We start from the raw sequence: 17,118 nt of genomic DNA, 5'->3' as shown, positions 1-17,118 counted from the left end.
AGCCAAAGCAGTCTTGAGGGAAAAAAACGGAGCTGGAGCAATCAGACTCCCTGACTTCAGACTATACTACAAAGCTCCAGTAATCAAGACAATATGGTACTGGCACAAAAACAGAAATATAAATCAATGGAACAGAATAGGAAGCCCAGAGATAAACCCACGCACCTATGGTTGACTACTCTGTGACAAAGGAGGCAAGGATATACAATGGAGAAAAGACAGTCTCTTCAATAAGTGGTGCTGGGAAAACTGGACAGCTACATGTAAAAGAATGAAATTAGAACACTCCCTAACACCATGCACAAAAATAAACTCAAAATGAATTAGAGACCTAACTGTAGGACCAGACACTATAAAACTCTTAAACGAAAACACAGGAAGAACACTCTTTTACATAAATCACAGCAAGATCTCTTTTGATCCACCTCCTACAGTAATGGAAAAAAAAAACCAAAAGTAAACAGATGGGACCTAATGAAACTTAAAAGCTTTTGCAAAGCAAAGGAAACTATAAACAAGACGAAAAGACAACCCTCAGAATGGGAGAAAATATTTGCAAACAAATCAGTGGACAAAGGATTAATCTCCAAAATATACAAACAGCTCGTGCAGCTCAATATTTAAAAAACAAACAACCCAATCCAAAAATGGGCAGAAGACCTAAATAGGCATTTCTCCAAAGAAGACCTACAGATGGTCAAGAAGCATGTGAAAAGCTGCTGAACATCAGTAATTCTTAGAGAAATGCAAATCAAAACTACAATGAGGTATCTATCACCTCACACCAGTTAGAATGGGCATCATCAGAAAATCTACAAACAGCAAATGCTGGAGAGGGTGTAGAGAAAAGGGAACCCTCTTGGACTGTTGGTGGGAATGTAAATTGATACAGCCACTATGGAGAACAGTATGGAGGTTCCTTAAAAAACTAAAAATAGAATTACCATATGACCCAGCAATCCCACTACTGGGCATATACCCAGAGAAAACCTTAATTCAAAAAGAAACATGCACCTCAATGTTCATTGCAGCACTATTTACAATAGCCAGGTCATGGGAGCAACCTAAGTGTCCATCGACAGACGAATGGTTAAAGATGATGTGGTACATATATACAGTGGAATATTACTCAGCAATAAAAAGGAATGAAATTGGGTCATTTGTAGACACGTGGATGGATTTAGAGACTGTCATACAGAGTGAAGTAAGTCAGAAAGAGAAAAACAAATATCATATATTAATGCGTATATGTGGAACCTAGAAAAATCGTACAGATGAACCGGTTTTCAGGGCAGAAATTGAGACACAGATGTAGAGAACAAACGTATGGACATCAAGGAGGAAAACGGCAGGGGGTTGGGGTGGTGGTGTGATGAATTGGGTGATTGGGATTGACATATATACACTAATATGTATCAAATAGATAACTAATAAGAACCTGCTGTATAAAAATAAAATAAAATAAAATTCAAAACAAAGAAAAAAAGAATCCCAACTTCTAGATGCAAACTATTACATTTAGAATGGGTAAACAACAAGGTCCTACTGTATAGTACAGGGAACTATATGCAATCTCTTGGGATAAACCATGATGGAAAAGAATATTTAAAAAATAATGTATATATGTGTAAAATTGAGTCACTTTCCTGCACAGCAGAGACTGGCATAACATTGTAAATCAATTATACTTCAGTTAAAATAAAAAAAGAATCCCAACTTCATGAGATCATAAGGAGTAAATTTAAAAAGTGTATGCACCTACTCTAGCATATAGTAGACACTCAATAATATATTTGCTCACTTTTTGCCCGTTCATTCATCCATTCATTCAAATACATCCACAGGGCAACACAACAGAGATACGGTAAACCAGAGAAGTATTTCTCTTGCAAACTTTGTTATAAAAGTACTTTTTGGGACTTCCCTGGTGGTCCAATGTTTAAGACTCTGTGCTTCCACTGCAGGGGCCATGAGTTCCATCCCTGCTCATGGAAGTGCAGCATGCCTCATGATTGTCATTAGGACAAACAAATGCTCACTTCTTGGTAGGGTGGGTGATCATCTGCTATTTTTTTGCTGTAATATAAGCACACTATTAGGCCAAATAAATGTGCCTTGCAATTATGGGGAACACAGACACTATGGTTTTGTACATTTGTCTAATTGTATGAGGGCGTGTATGTACTCTACTTCTAGATCCAGCATTATCTTACCACACATTGTAGATAATTACTTGTTTAAAATCTCCGGTTCAATAATAAAGTCTATAATTCTGTATTCTAGAAGAAAGATAAGGTAGAGAGTGTATTTTAGACAGGGGGCTGCAGTCAGGATTCTCAGGTTCTATTTTTGGTTACTGTGTTACTATTTCTACCAGACTTCTAATGAGGCATATAACCTCAGTTTCTCTAAGCCTTATTATTTACCACATAGAATTGGTGTAAGATCTACCTCTCAACAATGGTATAAGACTTAATTGTTATTTGTAACAAAATATGAAGTACACAGATGTTTTTAAAGAAATGCAAAGTATTCAATTAGCTTATTAGAATCTCTCTGCACATTTGCTAAAATTTAATTTTAAATTAAATTTATATTAAAATTAAAATTTCATTTTCTTACCTCCTACCTGGTAAAACACAGGAACAACTAAAGCATTAAAAAAAAAACAAACCCCAAAAATGCTGCATTAAAAAAACTTTATAAGCAAAATGACAAAAAGCAATTTCCATTTAGGTTTGGAAATGGTGTTTTAATTAAATCATACACGCATTTTTGGTGAGGTGACCACATCCCAGTTTGTCTGAGATTTCCCAGTTTTAGCACTGAAAATTCCACATCCCAGGAAATCCCCATTTTATGCCAACTGGGACAGTTGGTCACCCTAGTGCCCTGCTGTCACTAGAGGTTTTTTCATAGCTTACAACACTATTATCTGCCCTTAGAAAAATTCCAGTGCTATTTTAATTTCTATTTATCTGAAAAGCACTTGCACATTTTCCCTGTTGGAATTTAGTTCATAACTATTTGGTGAGCATATAAATATTTATGGAGTTTTGCTCCATGAGTAGATATTTAATAAATATGTACTAATATTTTTGACCTTATTAGGACATGGGGAAAATGGGAGTACCTAATTACAAAACAATTATTCTTTTGGCACCAAGGAAATATTAAGTTGCCTGTTCTTTTTCAAGGAATTTGTCCTGTTGTTGTTTACAGACTATTGTACTTCAACCCAGTAATCACCATAGCTGAGAAGGCAGTAACACAGGTACCTTTAAGATCAAGTCACTTAAAAAAACATTGTATTTGGGTCATCCCTTAGCCAATTTGGGACCAGAGAGGACTTGTTATACTGGTTTTCTTTAATAGCACTATAAACTAACCTGATTCTAAGATATTTTTTAAAAAATCAATGGAATGAGTGTTGCTGAAAATTTCATTATGATTGTTTACCCATGAATAGGAGACCCCAAAACTCAGAGGCACTATGATAATGACCAAAAAAGGAGTCATCAGATTATGGAAAAGATTTCTAAGAAAAAAGCAGGACAATTTTCTTCCCTGGAAAACAGGATGACACAGGCCATGTACATACATGTATAATCAAAATAAAATCAATTAAAAGGTTATAAATCCAATTGGTTATTGTTTTTTTCCTGCAAGATGTAAGGTGACTTATGACACTTTTTAAAGGTTTTAATTTTGTGAACATATAACTATGTGCCAGGCACTGTGTCAAGTGCTTTAAATATATTATTCCATTTGCTCCTCACAAATAATCCTATGAGAATAGGAATTATAATCCTCCAAAGTGAAGTTCAGTAATTTGTTCAAAGTTATAGATAACAACTGGAGGGGCAGAGGTAAATTCTGCTCTGTTTCCTCCAGAGCCTAAGCTCTTAAATTTTAGCCTATGCTGCTTCTCAACATTGTTGACATAAACACTGGTGAAATTATATATCTAGCCCTAACTTCTCTTGACCTTCAGTCTTGTATATTAGCCTATGGAACTGCCCTCTCAACATCTCTACCTCGATGTCTAACAAGCATATCAAAGTTAACGTATTTCAGTAAACAGCACCACCATTCACCCAGTTGCTCAAGCCCCCAATTTAGGAGGCCTCCTTGATTCCTCCATCAACCCCACAGGCAAGCCATCAGCAAATCTGTTGGCTCTACTTTCAAATTATACATGAAACTGACCGCTTCTCATCATCCCCACTGTCACAACCCTGGCCCAAGCCATTATCATAATTCACCTGGACTACTGAGACAGCCTCATAATTGGTCTCTGCTTTCATAGTCCATTCTCCACAAAGCACCCATAGTTATTAAAAAAATAAAACAACCCACAGATCATATGGTTGCATTCTTCTGCTTAAAATCCTTTAATGCTTCCCATTGTAATAATGTAAACTTCTTAAGATGCCCTACAGGGTCCTGCTGGCTCTCTGCCTTGATCTGCCCTCTCTGACTTTATCCCCTAACACTGTCTTTTTGCTCAGTATGCTTCAGTCACATTGGTCCTTATGATGTCAAATGTCTCTGTGATGTAAAGTCACGTACTTTGAGAGGATTTGGAAGGGCAGGATTGGGGATTTGAAAAAACTGGCAAAGGTTTGAAAGAGTTGCCTAGAGTGGGAGAACAATTTAGAAAAATTTAACAGGATTGCTGGGTGGTGTTGAGGGTTCAGGTGTGGTAGGTGATTGGAATTTAATAACAGAATGCATGTGATTATGAAAATTTCTCCAATAGTGTTCAGCTGCTCCAGTACCAAAGGGCAGGATGTGAATGGTAAGGTTCACTCAAGATAGGGGTAGATGAAAAGAAAAATGGGGCAAAGGAGTTTAGGGTGCTGACAAGCATTGCTGATTTTTTCTGTAGGTATATGATAGTGGGGATGAGAAGGGTTACTAGTGTCCTTAACTTGCCCCAGGTGTGGCAACAACCTAGAATCGCTAAATAGAATCAAAGGACCAAGACCTACCAGCATTGATGTTAAAAGCTGTAATTTGCAAATCCTAAGATCATTTTAGGAAATCTGATTATTAAAAAATTTACAAAACGGACAAATCAGTAGAGGCTTATGCACATTATAAAGGAAATTTTCACTTTTCAGAATCAGTTTCCAAAAGGAACCTGTAGGTTGAACGGTAAGGTTTATAAATAAGTTAGGTATTCAGACTTTAACAAATTTCCAGTCTGGCCAGTCCTTCAGGTTAACCCAAGAGGGAGTTTTCTCATGCCACTTCTTCCTTCAGAACATTTCTCTGGTTCTCCCGTCCCACTTACAAAGATTTAAGCCTACAGTTAGAATGTCATAAAATACTCTTACTGTCCTGGTCACTAACTTGCTTAATATTTTGCCATTTACCCTGCTTGCACTTTAAGCTCCCCAAACTAAACTACTTTACACCTACTGTGCTATTGCTTTTGTTCTCTTCACAGGCTAGACCATCTTCCCTACCTTCTCTGTTAAAACTCCTAGCCATCCATCAACACTCAGCTCACACAGCACAGTTCCAGATAACAGACAAGCACTATCTCTGCTTTATTTGGTGTCTGTAGATATTTCTATTATTGTCGGTATTGTGTTGTCTTACAATGCATTTTATATACAATGCAGTATATAATACATATTATGCATTATAAAGTATTTTTATGATTGATATTTAAGGTCACCTAAGCGCTAAAATAGAGCAAGTGTTCTGTGGTCTTGGTCAAGTCTCTTTCCCTTTGAGTCTCAGGTATAAAATGGGTACTGTGGCTCCGTGAAGATGAGAAATATATATGTAAACCCCTTACACGGTGCTCATTTAAGGCAAGCCATGACTATAACATTGTTTAGGGCCTTGAATAGGTGCTTGATAAGCTGAGTTCAGGAAACGCTTCTTTTAAATGACGTCACTATAGGCGACTTAAACATCACAGCACGTCTGTACAGAATCAAATGAATTACTCAAAACGAGGTTCACCTGCTACACAGTTTAGACGATCTGCATAAAACAGAATTCACTGAGTAGCCCAGGCAACAGGAATATTAGCTGAACAGCCGAGGTCTTCCTGAAATTACTCCAGGGCGGGCGGGGAAGGGTCTCCCCGGCCCGGTGGGAAGGCAACCTTCCCCCACGGATTGCGCGAGGGGCTGGATCCCCACGGCCAGCGTCAAAAACCACCACCTGGGTGGTCCAGGTGCTCCCCCCACAGCCGTCCCCCTCCGTGACCAGGAGGCCAATGCTCCTCCAGTACACCGTCCGCTGGTGTCGGCCCAAAGACCGACCGCAGCTGGAAGCCAGCCGGCAATTCCCGCCGCGCCGCAGCGCGCCGCGCTCCCTGGGCCAGCCCGGGCCGTGGGGTCTCCCCGCACTCTACGCAGGGGCGGCGGGGCGGGGCGCGATTACGTCAAGAGCCGTGACGCGACGACGCAGCGCGGCGCGGTGACGCACGCCCCTTTGTTGGCTCAGTAGCAGTAGCAGCGGCCGTGGAGGTAACGCTGGGGACTGTTTTCCTTCGGAGGCCAGAGCGGAGCCGCGTCTGACTGAGGCGGGCGGCAAGCGGCCCCCTCGCTCCCTCCCTCCCTCCTCCGCACCCTCCCCGCCGCCGCCAGCCGCCTACCGCCGCGCCCGGGGAGGAGCCGCGGCCCGCGGGGCCGGAGCCAGGCCTGCGTCCGGACATCAGCCGGAGCCGGAGCGAGAGCCGGGGCCTCGGCGTCCCCGCCCTCTCCCCGCCTCAGGGGCCAGCGTCCGCCGGGCCCCCGCGCGTCGCGCCATGGACTCGGACGAGGGCTACAACTACGAGTTCGACGAGGACGAAGAGTGCAGTGAAGAGGACAGCGGCGCCGAGGAGGAGGAGGACGAGGACGACGACGAGCCGGACGATGATAACCTGGATCTGGGCGAGGTGGAGCTGGTGGAGCCCGGGCTGGGCGTCGGCGGGGAGCGGGACGGACTGCTGTGCGGGGAGACGGGCGGCGGCGGCGGCAGCGCTCTGGGGCCGGGCGGTGGTGGCGGTGGTGGCGGCGGCGGCGGCGGGCCGGGGCACGAGCAGGAGGAGGATTACCGCTACGAGGTGCTCACGGCCGAGCAGATTCTGCAACACATGGTGGAATGTATCCGGGAGGTCAACGAGGTCATCCAGGTGAGGGTGGCCCCGGCGTGGGCTGGACTGGGACGGACCCGGGAGCAGATTCGGGGGTGGTCCGCGCGGCCCCGAGGGGCAGGCCTGGGCCTGGTGCGCAGCCCAGCCCGGTGCCTCCCGGCCCTGTCTTCTCGGCTGTCTCTGCTGGGGATAGAGCAGACATTCGCCGGGTGTGGGGAGGTGCGCTGGGGGCGGTGCTTTCCAGGTCTTGCTATGGCGGAGGCCTCCGGCCGCCTAAGACTTCTCTTACGGTCAATTCCTGCCCGTCCCTGGGCCGGGTGTCCTTCCTCTGGCCCTAGGAGCGCCTATAGGGGCGGGGCGTAGGTGGGGTGGAGGAGAGCTGGAAGAACTGGGCCCGTAAGACGGTTTCCCCGGCCTTCAGCCTCACTTGAGAACTTTTGGAAGGGGTTAGAGTAGGCCTGAGAGCTGCTTGGTGTACGGTTGCCCCAAGTGGGCACCAGTTAATAAAGAAATGGATCTGCTTGGCAGTCTTAAGTGCCTACTTAAAGGTGGGGGAAGGGAACTATTTCTCGGAAGAGGTGCTGATGGGCCTTCTTCTCTGATGGTGAGGCTTCTGCTTGCCTCTTTTTAAGTCTTTGCTGTTCTTTTGGGTCCTGACTACTACTTTTTTCAGTTGTAGCATACTTGAAGCTGTTGGAATAGTTGCTGCAGCTTGCACACCCAGCCTTGCAGCTAAAACCACAGCAAAACGCAGTGTTATTGTGTAATATTGGACAGGACTCTGCTGTGAGTTAGCAAGTGGAGACTTTCTGCTTCTGGACTCCTTTTCTCTGATAATTTGTATTTCGTGGTCAGTAAGTTGGGCTCGGTTTAAGTTGATAACCACATCTCATTTAATCTTCTCGTGGGTCAGATTTTGCGTTTTTGAGCTTTAGGAAATCAAAAGTTTACATTTATTTGGAGAAAACAATTATGAGGGGTCAGGGGTATGACTGAAGAATAAAAATGGAGTCTTGATTCAGTGCAACTCTTAGAAAACACTAGTTACGTGGAATGAAACTGTATACGTGAGCAGCAGGTTACTATTGCCTTCTGGTATGTCATTTTTTTCCCCCTTAAAATTGGTTGGCCAATATTCACTGGCAAATTAGCAGTATGTCACTGCCTACTTGTTGAGTTTAAATGATTAATAGATTTTTACAGTACTGTTTAGTAAGCCACACTTTCTTTTGGAAGTGGAACCATCTATTTAGGCCTGTTTGAAGAGAGTGGTTTGAATAATAGTAAAAAAAAAAAAAATCTGAAAATCTAGTGCTATTACTAAAGAGTGGAAATCTCAAATTTTCTATAGACGATGTAGTTTGAGGAGGAAATTGAAGGGTTGTAGAAGAAAGATAAGTTTTACTGCTCTTTCTGATCCTACAAATATGACAGTTGAGTTCTTAGGTGGCTAAATTGAGAAATTTTCTTTTTTTGAGGAAACTGAATTTACAGTGAAACCCTGAATTCTCTTTTCATTTATTTATGATATAAAGTATATAGTAAACCTGTATAAAATCTGATGTTTTCAAACTATGTACCTAGCTTATTGGCATTTTAATTAGCTTTAAAAATGCATGGATATTTATTATTTAACTTTTTAACTTATAGTCTGTTTTCATGTAGGTAAATCTCATCCAGCTTTTTCAGCTCTTAGGTGTGTCCTTAATCACTGAGGCCAAACCTTACAAGTTCTTTATGTTGCTTCTGGAGCAGAGATGTAGCTAATGCATGTGACATCATTTTTTCTTTGTTAGTTTAGGGGAAAAGGAATAAAAGTGGATGAACTGAACTAAGGAGACCTACAAAATACTAGGGATTTTTTTAGGTGTCCTACTTTAATCATGTTTTCATGCTGGATTTTTGATACAACTCTTTTTTTCCTAGTTTACTTCATGTTAAGCATGCTCTTAAGTAGGATTGCTGAAATAAGTATCTTTCCTTTGTTAAAAGTTCATATTTAGAAACATCAGTAAATCAAAGGATAGGATTTATCCCAGACCGTTTTTTCTCCAAATGGTATACACTAGGCAAATGGTACACTAAACTAGGCTTTGGTTATGTTATAGGTTATTTATGTTAATAGATTTAAACTTAAAGAAGTTACACAGGTAACACATTACCTTGTAAGAAAAAACTGATGTGGTAAGGAGCAAAAGAAGACAAAAGAATTATTTTGCTTGCCACTGGGAGAGATACATCAGAATTTGAACTGTAGTAATTGTTCCAGACCTGTGGATACACTGTACATATTTTTTTAAAAATAATAACACAGTCAAACTTTGTGTTCTCTTTATATTTTCAGTAGAAAAAAGCAGGTTACAAAAACAGGAGTGTCAGTTTTCTCCTGTCAATAAGTAATTATTTTTCAAGCGCTTACACAATTACATATCTAAACTAATTTATTTAATCACTCTGTTATTATTGGTCTTCCTTTTTATTGTCCAGTTTCCATTTTTTATAAACCTCATTGGGACTATGCTTATAGATATATCTTTGAATGTTTTATTTTCTTAGGATAAATTGAATTGCTGAGTCAAAGAATTTGCTTATTTTTAACCATTTGATACATATTACCACATTGCTTTCAGAAAGGTTATCATTTTTTAAATTTGCTTTTTTATTATTTTTAAACTGATGAGGTTGAACTTTTAATGTGTTTATTGGGCACTGGTATTTCTTTCATAAATTGCCCTTTGCTTTTGCTCACTTTACCCCCTTTTGGGATGTTTATCTTTTATTGATTTATAAGTCCTGTTTATATTCATAGGGCCTTTAAGTTTTTCAGTTAAAACTAATGTTGGTTTAATATGACAGTAAGTTTTAAGTAAGTTTAAAAACCATTGTTTTGTTTAGTTCACATCAGGGAGCTTACTGTTAATTCTAGAAAATTTAAATCCCCTTCTTCCCAGTGCTACTTTTGAATCAGTTATGTTAGTGGATTTGAAAATAAATGTGCAGGAGAAAAAGATTGAATGTAAAAAGGATGCCAAGTTAATTTAATCTTTCCTGGGGGAATTTGATTCCTTTTTTGGGCAACAGCAGATTAATACTGTTATTTGTAGATACCTGTGGGTTAGTTATAGTCTTCAATCAAGTAAGTTAACACTTTTTCTTTTAGAAAGCTCTTGGTTTTCTAGCTTTCTGTAACTCTTGTTATAGTTTGTCTAATTTGTTCTTGTTTTATTAAAACTCTTTGTGGCTACTTAGCTTACCTTTTGAACTTTTAAGAAAAGATCAGGGATGTTCTTTAACGTATAGTAATGATAGAGAAGTGCTTAAAGCCCCTAATTTACCTAGCTACATTTACTTAACTAGTATTGTTCATATTAAAGTGGTTAATAATAATACAGTGGTTATCTAACATAATTGCCTAAATGTCCAAGTAATTTATTAAACTAACACTACAGAACTCTGCAGTTGAGGGATGTTTAAACTTGCTGTTTTGTGTTTCCACAGCAATCTTTAGAAGATGTTGGTTGTACCTTGTGTCTGTGCTGGTCGCTCTAAAGGACATGGTTCTTGCCTAAGAAGCATATGGAGGTGGGGGAACATAGAGGTCCTTGGGCTCCATTCCCAGAGATTGTTATCCATTAGTCAGGTCTGAATTGGAGCCTAAGCATCTCTATATTTTTAGCCACTCTAGTGATAGTTCCGAACCACTGGAATAGTCATAGTTCATCCAGTGTCATGATTTTGACTCACTCAGGGAGAATGAGTAGAGTGAGAAGGTCAAGTAACCCTTAGGAATACCACGTTTAAAGGGTGTGCTGAGGAAGAGGCGCATGGGACTGTTGGATGTGAGTGGTCAGAGAGGAGGCATAAAGAGAAGTGGGTGGGCGTCTTCCTATTATTTATTATTCTAAATAACCTGTTTTAAAGACAGCAGAAATATGTAATCTTTATGAGGGAAATTTTCTGTTGGCTGTTGATTTGAAATCTTTAATATTATTTCACCCATTTATTTAATTAAAATATTTAATTAAAGAGCTTCTAAGGTGAGGTTTCATGCATAAATTAGAGACAGTATAGTCCAGTGTATTGTGTATTGGTACAGGAGTCAGTTCTAGCCACTGCTTTTCCTAACTGGCAAGTTAATTTACATCTCAGAACCTTCAGTTTTTGTTTTCCTTTGCCTGATTTTTGGATCTGGGAAGTTAAAACAGGAGTGATGAACTAATAATGGATTGGTCTTTTTTACATTAATGCTTTGTTTTTCTAACATCCTTTTAAAACCTCAGTGAGTTGGAGGTGCTCATTGTTTCCAAGAAATTGAATTCAAGTGGTTGTAGCAAGATGAATTTAAATTGGTTAACTTTTAGGGTGGGGGAGAGGGGAAGTAGTGTGTGTGTGTGTATTTTGAAGCTATTAAGGTGTTTGGTGTGGTTTATTCCTCTTGAACTTTTATCTTTTCCCAGCTGATCTCCTTGAGCTATAGGCTTTAAATTACATTAATTCTTTTTGAATCTCTTATGGCATTAGTCCTATGAATCAGAAACTAAGGGGCTGGGCTCTGGCAGTCTCTCTCTCTTTTTTTTTTTATTTCCCTCGCAGTAGGCAGGCCTCTCGCTGTTGTGGCCTCTCCCATTGCGGAGCACAGGCTTTGGATGCGCAGGCTCAGTGGCCATGGCTCACGGGCCCAGCCGCTCTGCGGCATGTGGGATCTTCCCGGACCGGGGCACAAACCCGTGTCCCCTGCAACGGCAGGCAGACTTTCAACCACTGCGCCACCAGGGAACTCCTGGCAGTCTCTTTTAACAAGCATTCCAGGTGATGCTGATGCAAGCTAAAGTTTGAGAACCACTCGTCTAGTTGAAATTTAACAGCAGTGTTTCTCCATGTGTAATGACTAGTGATAAATTACTAGAGAGTGGGTTAATGATGGAAGGCAGATTGTTTAAGAAACTAATAAAAGGAAAATTTCAAGAGCCTGCACAACACTTACTAGGCTAATCATGGAGGGGATTTGTTATCATTACTGTAATCCTTCAGATTAGGGTGGTCTTTACTCAGTTATTGCAAACATGCAAGCCAAACTAGTGACATTTCACATTCTAGGTCGGAACACTTGGGTTTTCTTCCACCCTTCCTCACCCCCTGGGTTTTTGTTTTTGTTTTTGTTTTTTAAACAAAAATAGTTGAGAGAGTTTCTTTAGTTGATACATTGGAAGGGATGTAAGGTCTTGGATACTGTAAATGCAACTGCTCAATACTGTATAACATGTTGAAGAAAATATGAGACTTATCCTCAAGGAGTTCATGGTCTCTGAATTTAGACACTCAAAGCTATTAGGTCAGTGCTAAATGGATAGTAATAGGTGTTCATGGAAGAGAGATCTATGGGTGTTATCTGGAAGATGTCTAGGATTTAGATGGATAGAACAGATGGATAGGAAGCCCTTCTAAGAAATTGAAGTAAGAATGAGGAAAGTGTGTCCCGGTGATGGTGAAGTCAGCTCAGGTAAAACAGAGTTTGTTAGTTATGGGTGATACTGTTGTAGAAGCTGGGAGGTTTGATACTATGAACAAAGGTAGGCAGAAGTCGTCAGATTAGATTACTTTCTTCTGGATTTGACCTGTGGCAGCTGTATGTATTAGTTATTTTTAGCCCTATATTTCTACCAAAACTTAGTGGCTTAAAAACAACAAACATTTATTATCTCACATTTTCTGTGGACCACGATTCTGGCTTCACCTTAGTTGGGTGCCTTGTCTCAGGGTCCCTTATAAGGCTGCAACCAACATATCAGCTAGATTACAGTTATCAAGATTTGACTAGGGGAAGATCCCCTTCGAGGCTCACTCGTGTGGCTGTTGGGCAGGCCTCAGATTTTTCACTCTCTGTTTTTTTGCCAGTTCCTGACATGTGGGCTTCTCCAGAAAGTGGCCTACAGCACAGTAGCTTCTTTCCCGTGGGGCGGGTGCCGGGAGGTGGGTGTGTGATAGAGAGCCCCCAAGATGAAAGCTACAGTCTTTTATAACTTCAGCTCAGAAGTGACATCCCATCCCTTCGCCAAATTCTCCTTGTTTTGAGTGAGTAAGTCCAGCTCACACTCAAGAGGAAGGGATTACACGGAACTAGGAAGATGAGGAGGTGGATCCTGGGGGCCATTTTACAGGCTACTTACCATGATATATATAATCCGGCTCAGTCAAGAGGTGAATGAGAACTACTGTATAACGTTTATCCAATCAATTTATATACAAATGGGAGGGTATTACAGTAATTTGGATTTTTTAGTTTTGAATAACCATAAATTATTTGTGTTTGGCTCTGCAAAGTATTATATCTTTAAATGATAAACATTCCTAATTACCTTTCAGTGGCTGAGATCGAAAGAATAATTTGCAGCTTCTTAGATTTGGCAGGAATCTGAGATTCTCCAGTCGTTTGTTTGTTTGTTTTTAACTTTAGCTACATAGTGGAATCACCTGGGAATTTTCATCACATTTTTAATTTTGAGATAATTGTAGAGTCACATGCAGGTGCAAGAAATAATGCAGAGAGATCCCGTATACCCTTTTTACTGATTTTTCTACAGTGGTAACATCTTGCAGATCTGTAGTATAATATAATCAGTATATTGACATCGATGCAGTCTACTCATTTTATTCAGATTTCTTTACTTGAGGATTTAAAAAAATGCTGGCACTCATAACCCAAGACTAAGCAAATGGGCCTCTGGGAGTTTGGACCAGGCATTGTCATTAAACAGAAGTTTTCCCTGGTTTATTTTAATGTACAACTAGGGTTGAAAGCCCCTGTTTTTGTTCAGTGTCTCTAATAATCCTCTCTCTTTAACGTTCCGGTCTGCTTAACTATGAGTAAATGACAGATATTTTGTGATGTAGCTCATTCTAAGTTTAACTCTTGATTTAGGGGAAAAAAATGGAATTAAAATCTGTTTCCATTTTAACTTTGACCTGTTGTTCCTAGGGTGGCCCTTTGGATGAAGGTTTTTATTGTTGTTTTCTTAACAATTATTGTTTGGAAGCATGAAGGAAAAACTTTTCTTCTTGAAGTTAATCAATCCCCTTTTCTTTGTTCCTTTTATGACAGTGAACCAATATCTTTGAATATGTATGTTGCCTACTTCTCTGTTTTTCCATTACACACTTTTCATAGGTATAGAATCACAGGCCCATAACTTGGTTAAGATCTTTCTTTTTAAATAAATAAATAAATTTATTTATTTATTTAGGCTGCGTTGGGTCTTTGTTGCTGCGCTTGGGCTTTCTCTAGTTGGCGGCGAGCGGGGGCTACTCTTCCTTGCGGTGTGTGGGCTTCTCATTGTGGTGGCTTCTCTTGTTGCGGAGCATGGGCTCTAGGTGTGAGGTATTCAGTAGTTGTGGCACGCAGACTCAGTTGTTGTGGCTCGCAGGCTCTGGAGCGCCGGCTCAGTAATTGTGGCGCACAGGCTTAGTTGCTTCGCGACATGTGGGATCTTCCCGGACTAGGGCTTGAACCCGTGTCTCCTGTATTGGCAGGTGGATTCTTAACCACTGCACCACCCGGGAAGTCCCCTTTGCTAAGATCTTGACTATCTTGACACACAGTGTTACTATGTACCTTTACAAATAGCTTAAATTATTCCCATTAAATGATGGGATAAATGGAAGAATGAGTAGTTAGGCTGACATTTGATGATTACTTACTAGGTGAGAGAATAATCTGTAATCCAAGGCTGCTTCTAACCTGGGATGACTGGATCCTTTGGAGCCCATGGAGATAGTAGTGGCCGTCCTTGCCTTATTTTATTTTCAGTGTTTAAAAAAGCCTACTGTATTTAAAACAAAGCAAATCGAAACTGCCCAAGCTAATTAAAATGCGGGCCAGTGTTAGATCTTCAATTCCAAAAGAATGGCACATTTTATAGAATCAGTAGATTTCTACAATCGTGTAATTTAAGTTTCTTCCTAAATTTTAGCTTTCTTCCTAAATTTTTATTCACCCAGTGATAGGTAGTCATCTGGCTTGATCTTGAATAATATTTCTTGATGTATCTTGGTGCATAGTAGATACGCAGTTGGTATTTGAATTAAATTAATGGGTAGTTTGGTATCTTAGAGGCAGTTTTAAAAGGTCTTATTGAGCTAGCAGCTGCTCTGGCAGATTAACTTTCAGAGCCCTACATTTTTTCATTTTTAAAAATGAGAATGCTAATATTAAGGCCAAATACTGCATTGGGAGTTTTTTCGTGTAGTTTTTTTTTTCCTGTAATGTAAACTTGCTGAATAGCATTTTTCCTTTTTCCTATGTTCCATTTAGAAGAAGTGTCACAGTGACCTGACACTTAATACATTTTGGCAAAAACTACAGCAGATAATGAAGTATTAGGTAACATTTCCTTATTACTAAGACATTTGTTTAGACAATGCTAAGAATAGGTATAATCTCAGACACTTCTCCCCAGGCTTGCTTTGCTATCTCCTTTGAAACTGTCATACTTCTAATTCAAATATTAAATGATTTCAATTACTTGGTAATATATATCCTTTCTCAATCACAGTTGTACATTTTTTAGGGGTTAAGTATAAGCTAGAGACTGAAGTATTTTCTGATTCTCTTAACAAGTGTTTATAAGTAAAAACCTCTAATATGGACACATTGAAACTTGTGACATTTTGGACAGATAGTTCTCTGAAACCCATTTGAAACCCAAATTTATTGCCTTCTCTCCTTAAGGCTGTTCTTCCTTTGATTGACTTGCTAGTTAACCATTCTTGGAATTTGAAAGTCATCATTGATTCTTCTTTTGCCCTGCATTTCCCATATCTAATTAGCCCTGATCAAGTTATCTCTGAAATTTATGTTATTCCTCTCCTTTTTACTAACTAAGCCTAATCTAAGGCCTTTTTTTTTTTTGTCTCCCCATGTGGCTTGTGGGATCTTAGTTCCCCAACCAGGGATTGAACCCCCGGGCCAAGGCATTGAAATCCAGGAGTCCTAACTACTGGACTACCAGGAAACTCCCTAGGGCCTCTTTTTATTTTGCCTTTTTGTCCCTGGGCTTCCAGTCTTGTCTGTCATACTACCAAATACAAATATACTAGTCATTTTCCTGCTTAAAAAAAAGAGAGACTTCATTGTCCTCCCTGCTGCCACACACATTTCCTATTATATGTCTGGTCTAGATTCTTTAATACGGTGTTCATGGCTTCCCCATCTTGATTTCAGCTAATTTTTTCAGTCTTCTGTTGTTCCCGATTCTCCCACCAACCCCAACTGCACTACTTATAATTTCTTAATATGTAATACTCATTTATGTTTTCCTGTTTTTGCTCATGCTGGTCCCTCTTCTTGTGATGCTCTTTCTCTTTTTAACTGCCTGATATAGTCCTACTCATACTCTGCTCAGATATGACGTATCTCTTACCAGGTCCCTCTTCTCTACCATCACTGCTTTCTTACCTGTGTTTGCATAGCACTTTGTAAGGATGTTTGGTGTGGCCTACATGAGGCTGTAATATAGCCATCCCAATACCTAAGTCACTAGCTAGCTATGAGGGTTTTGAGGGTGAGAGCTGAGTTTTCATCCATAGCATATGTCACACTAACAGTCTGTGACATAGTAGAAACTCAGTGAATACATACTGCAGTTTGTCCTTTTAGCAAATGCTTGCTTCTTTGGTTTCCTTATCTGTAAACCAAAGGGAGCCAGACACGATTTTCTTCTGGCACTAATAAATTATTTTATGATTTCTAGATAACACCACAGTAATAGTGTAAGAAGATGGCAAGAAAAAAGTGTTTAAATTCCAGGAGGGCAAGCTTTTTAAGGCCTCTGAATATATAGCAACTGTTTTAGATTAAACTTTATTATTTGCATGTAGTTCCCTGGCACTTTATATGAACTGAGAGTTGTGTTAAAACACCTGAGTCCTTCTAATACAGTAGTTCTCAAAGTATGGCCCATAGAGGAAAACTTTTTAAGACATTACTTGCCTTTTTTAATGTGCTGGGATTTGTACTG

General features: G+C 40.1%; 1 protein-coding gene across 2 annotated transcripts in view; it reads left to right on the top strand.

The window, feature by feature from the left end:
- Positions 1 to 6,260: 6,260 nt before the first annotated feature.
- The window catches only part of ARIH1 (ariadne RBR E3 ubiquitin protein ligase 1), a 119,937-nt gene continuing 109,079 nt past the window's right edge, over positions 6,261 to 17,118 (top strand). Inside the window, exon 1 of one of the 2 annotated variants that reach the window (XM_032621875.1) lies at positions 6,261 to 7,144. In XM_032621875.1, coding sequence (XP_032477766.1) covers positions 6,776 to 7,144 — 369 coding nt within the window. In that variant the 5' untranslated portion in view covers positions 6,261 to 6,775. The remainder of the gene's footprint in view (positions 7,145 to 17,118) is intronic. The other variant, XM_032621874.1, reaches the window with a different exon arrangement.

This window comes from Phocoena sinus, chromosome 2, assembly GCF_008692025.1.
Source record: "Phocoena sinus isolate mPhoSin1 chromosome 2, mPhoSin1.pri, whole genome shotgun sequence".
In the NCBI taxonomy this organism is placed as follows: domain Eukaryota; kingdom Metazoa; phylum Chordata; class Mammalia; order Artiodactyla; family Phocoenidae; genus Phocoena; species Phocoena sinus.
The sequence above is the reverse complement of the archived record's forward strand: the minus strand, read 5'-3'. Positions and strand labels throughout refer to the sequence as shown.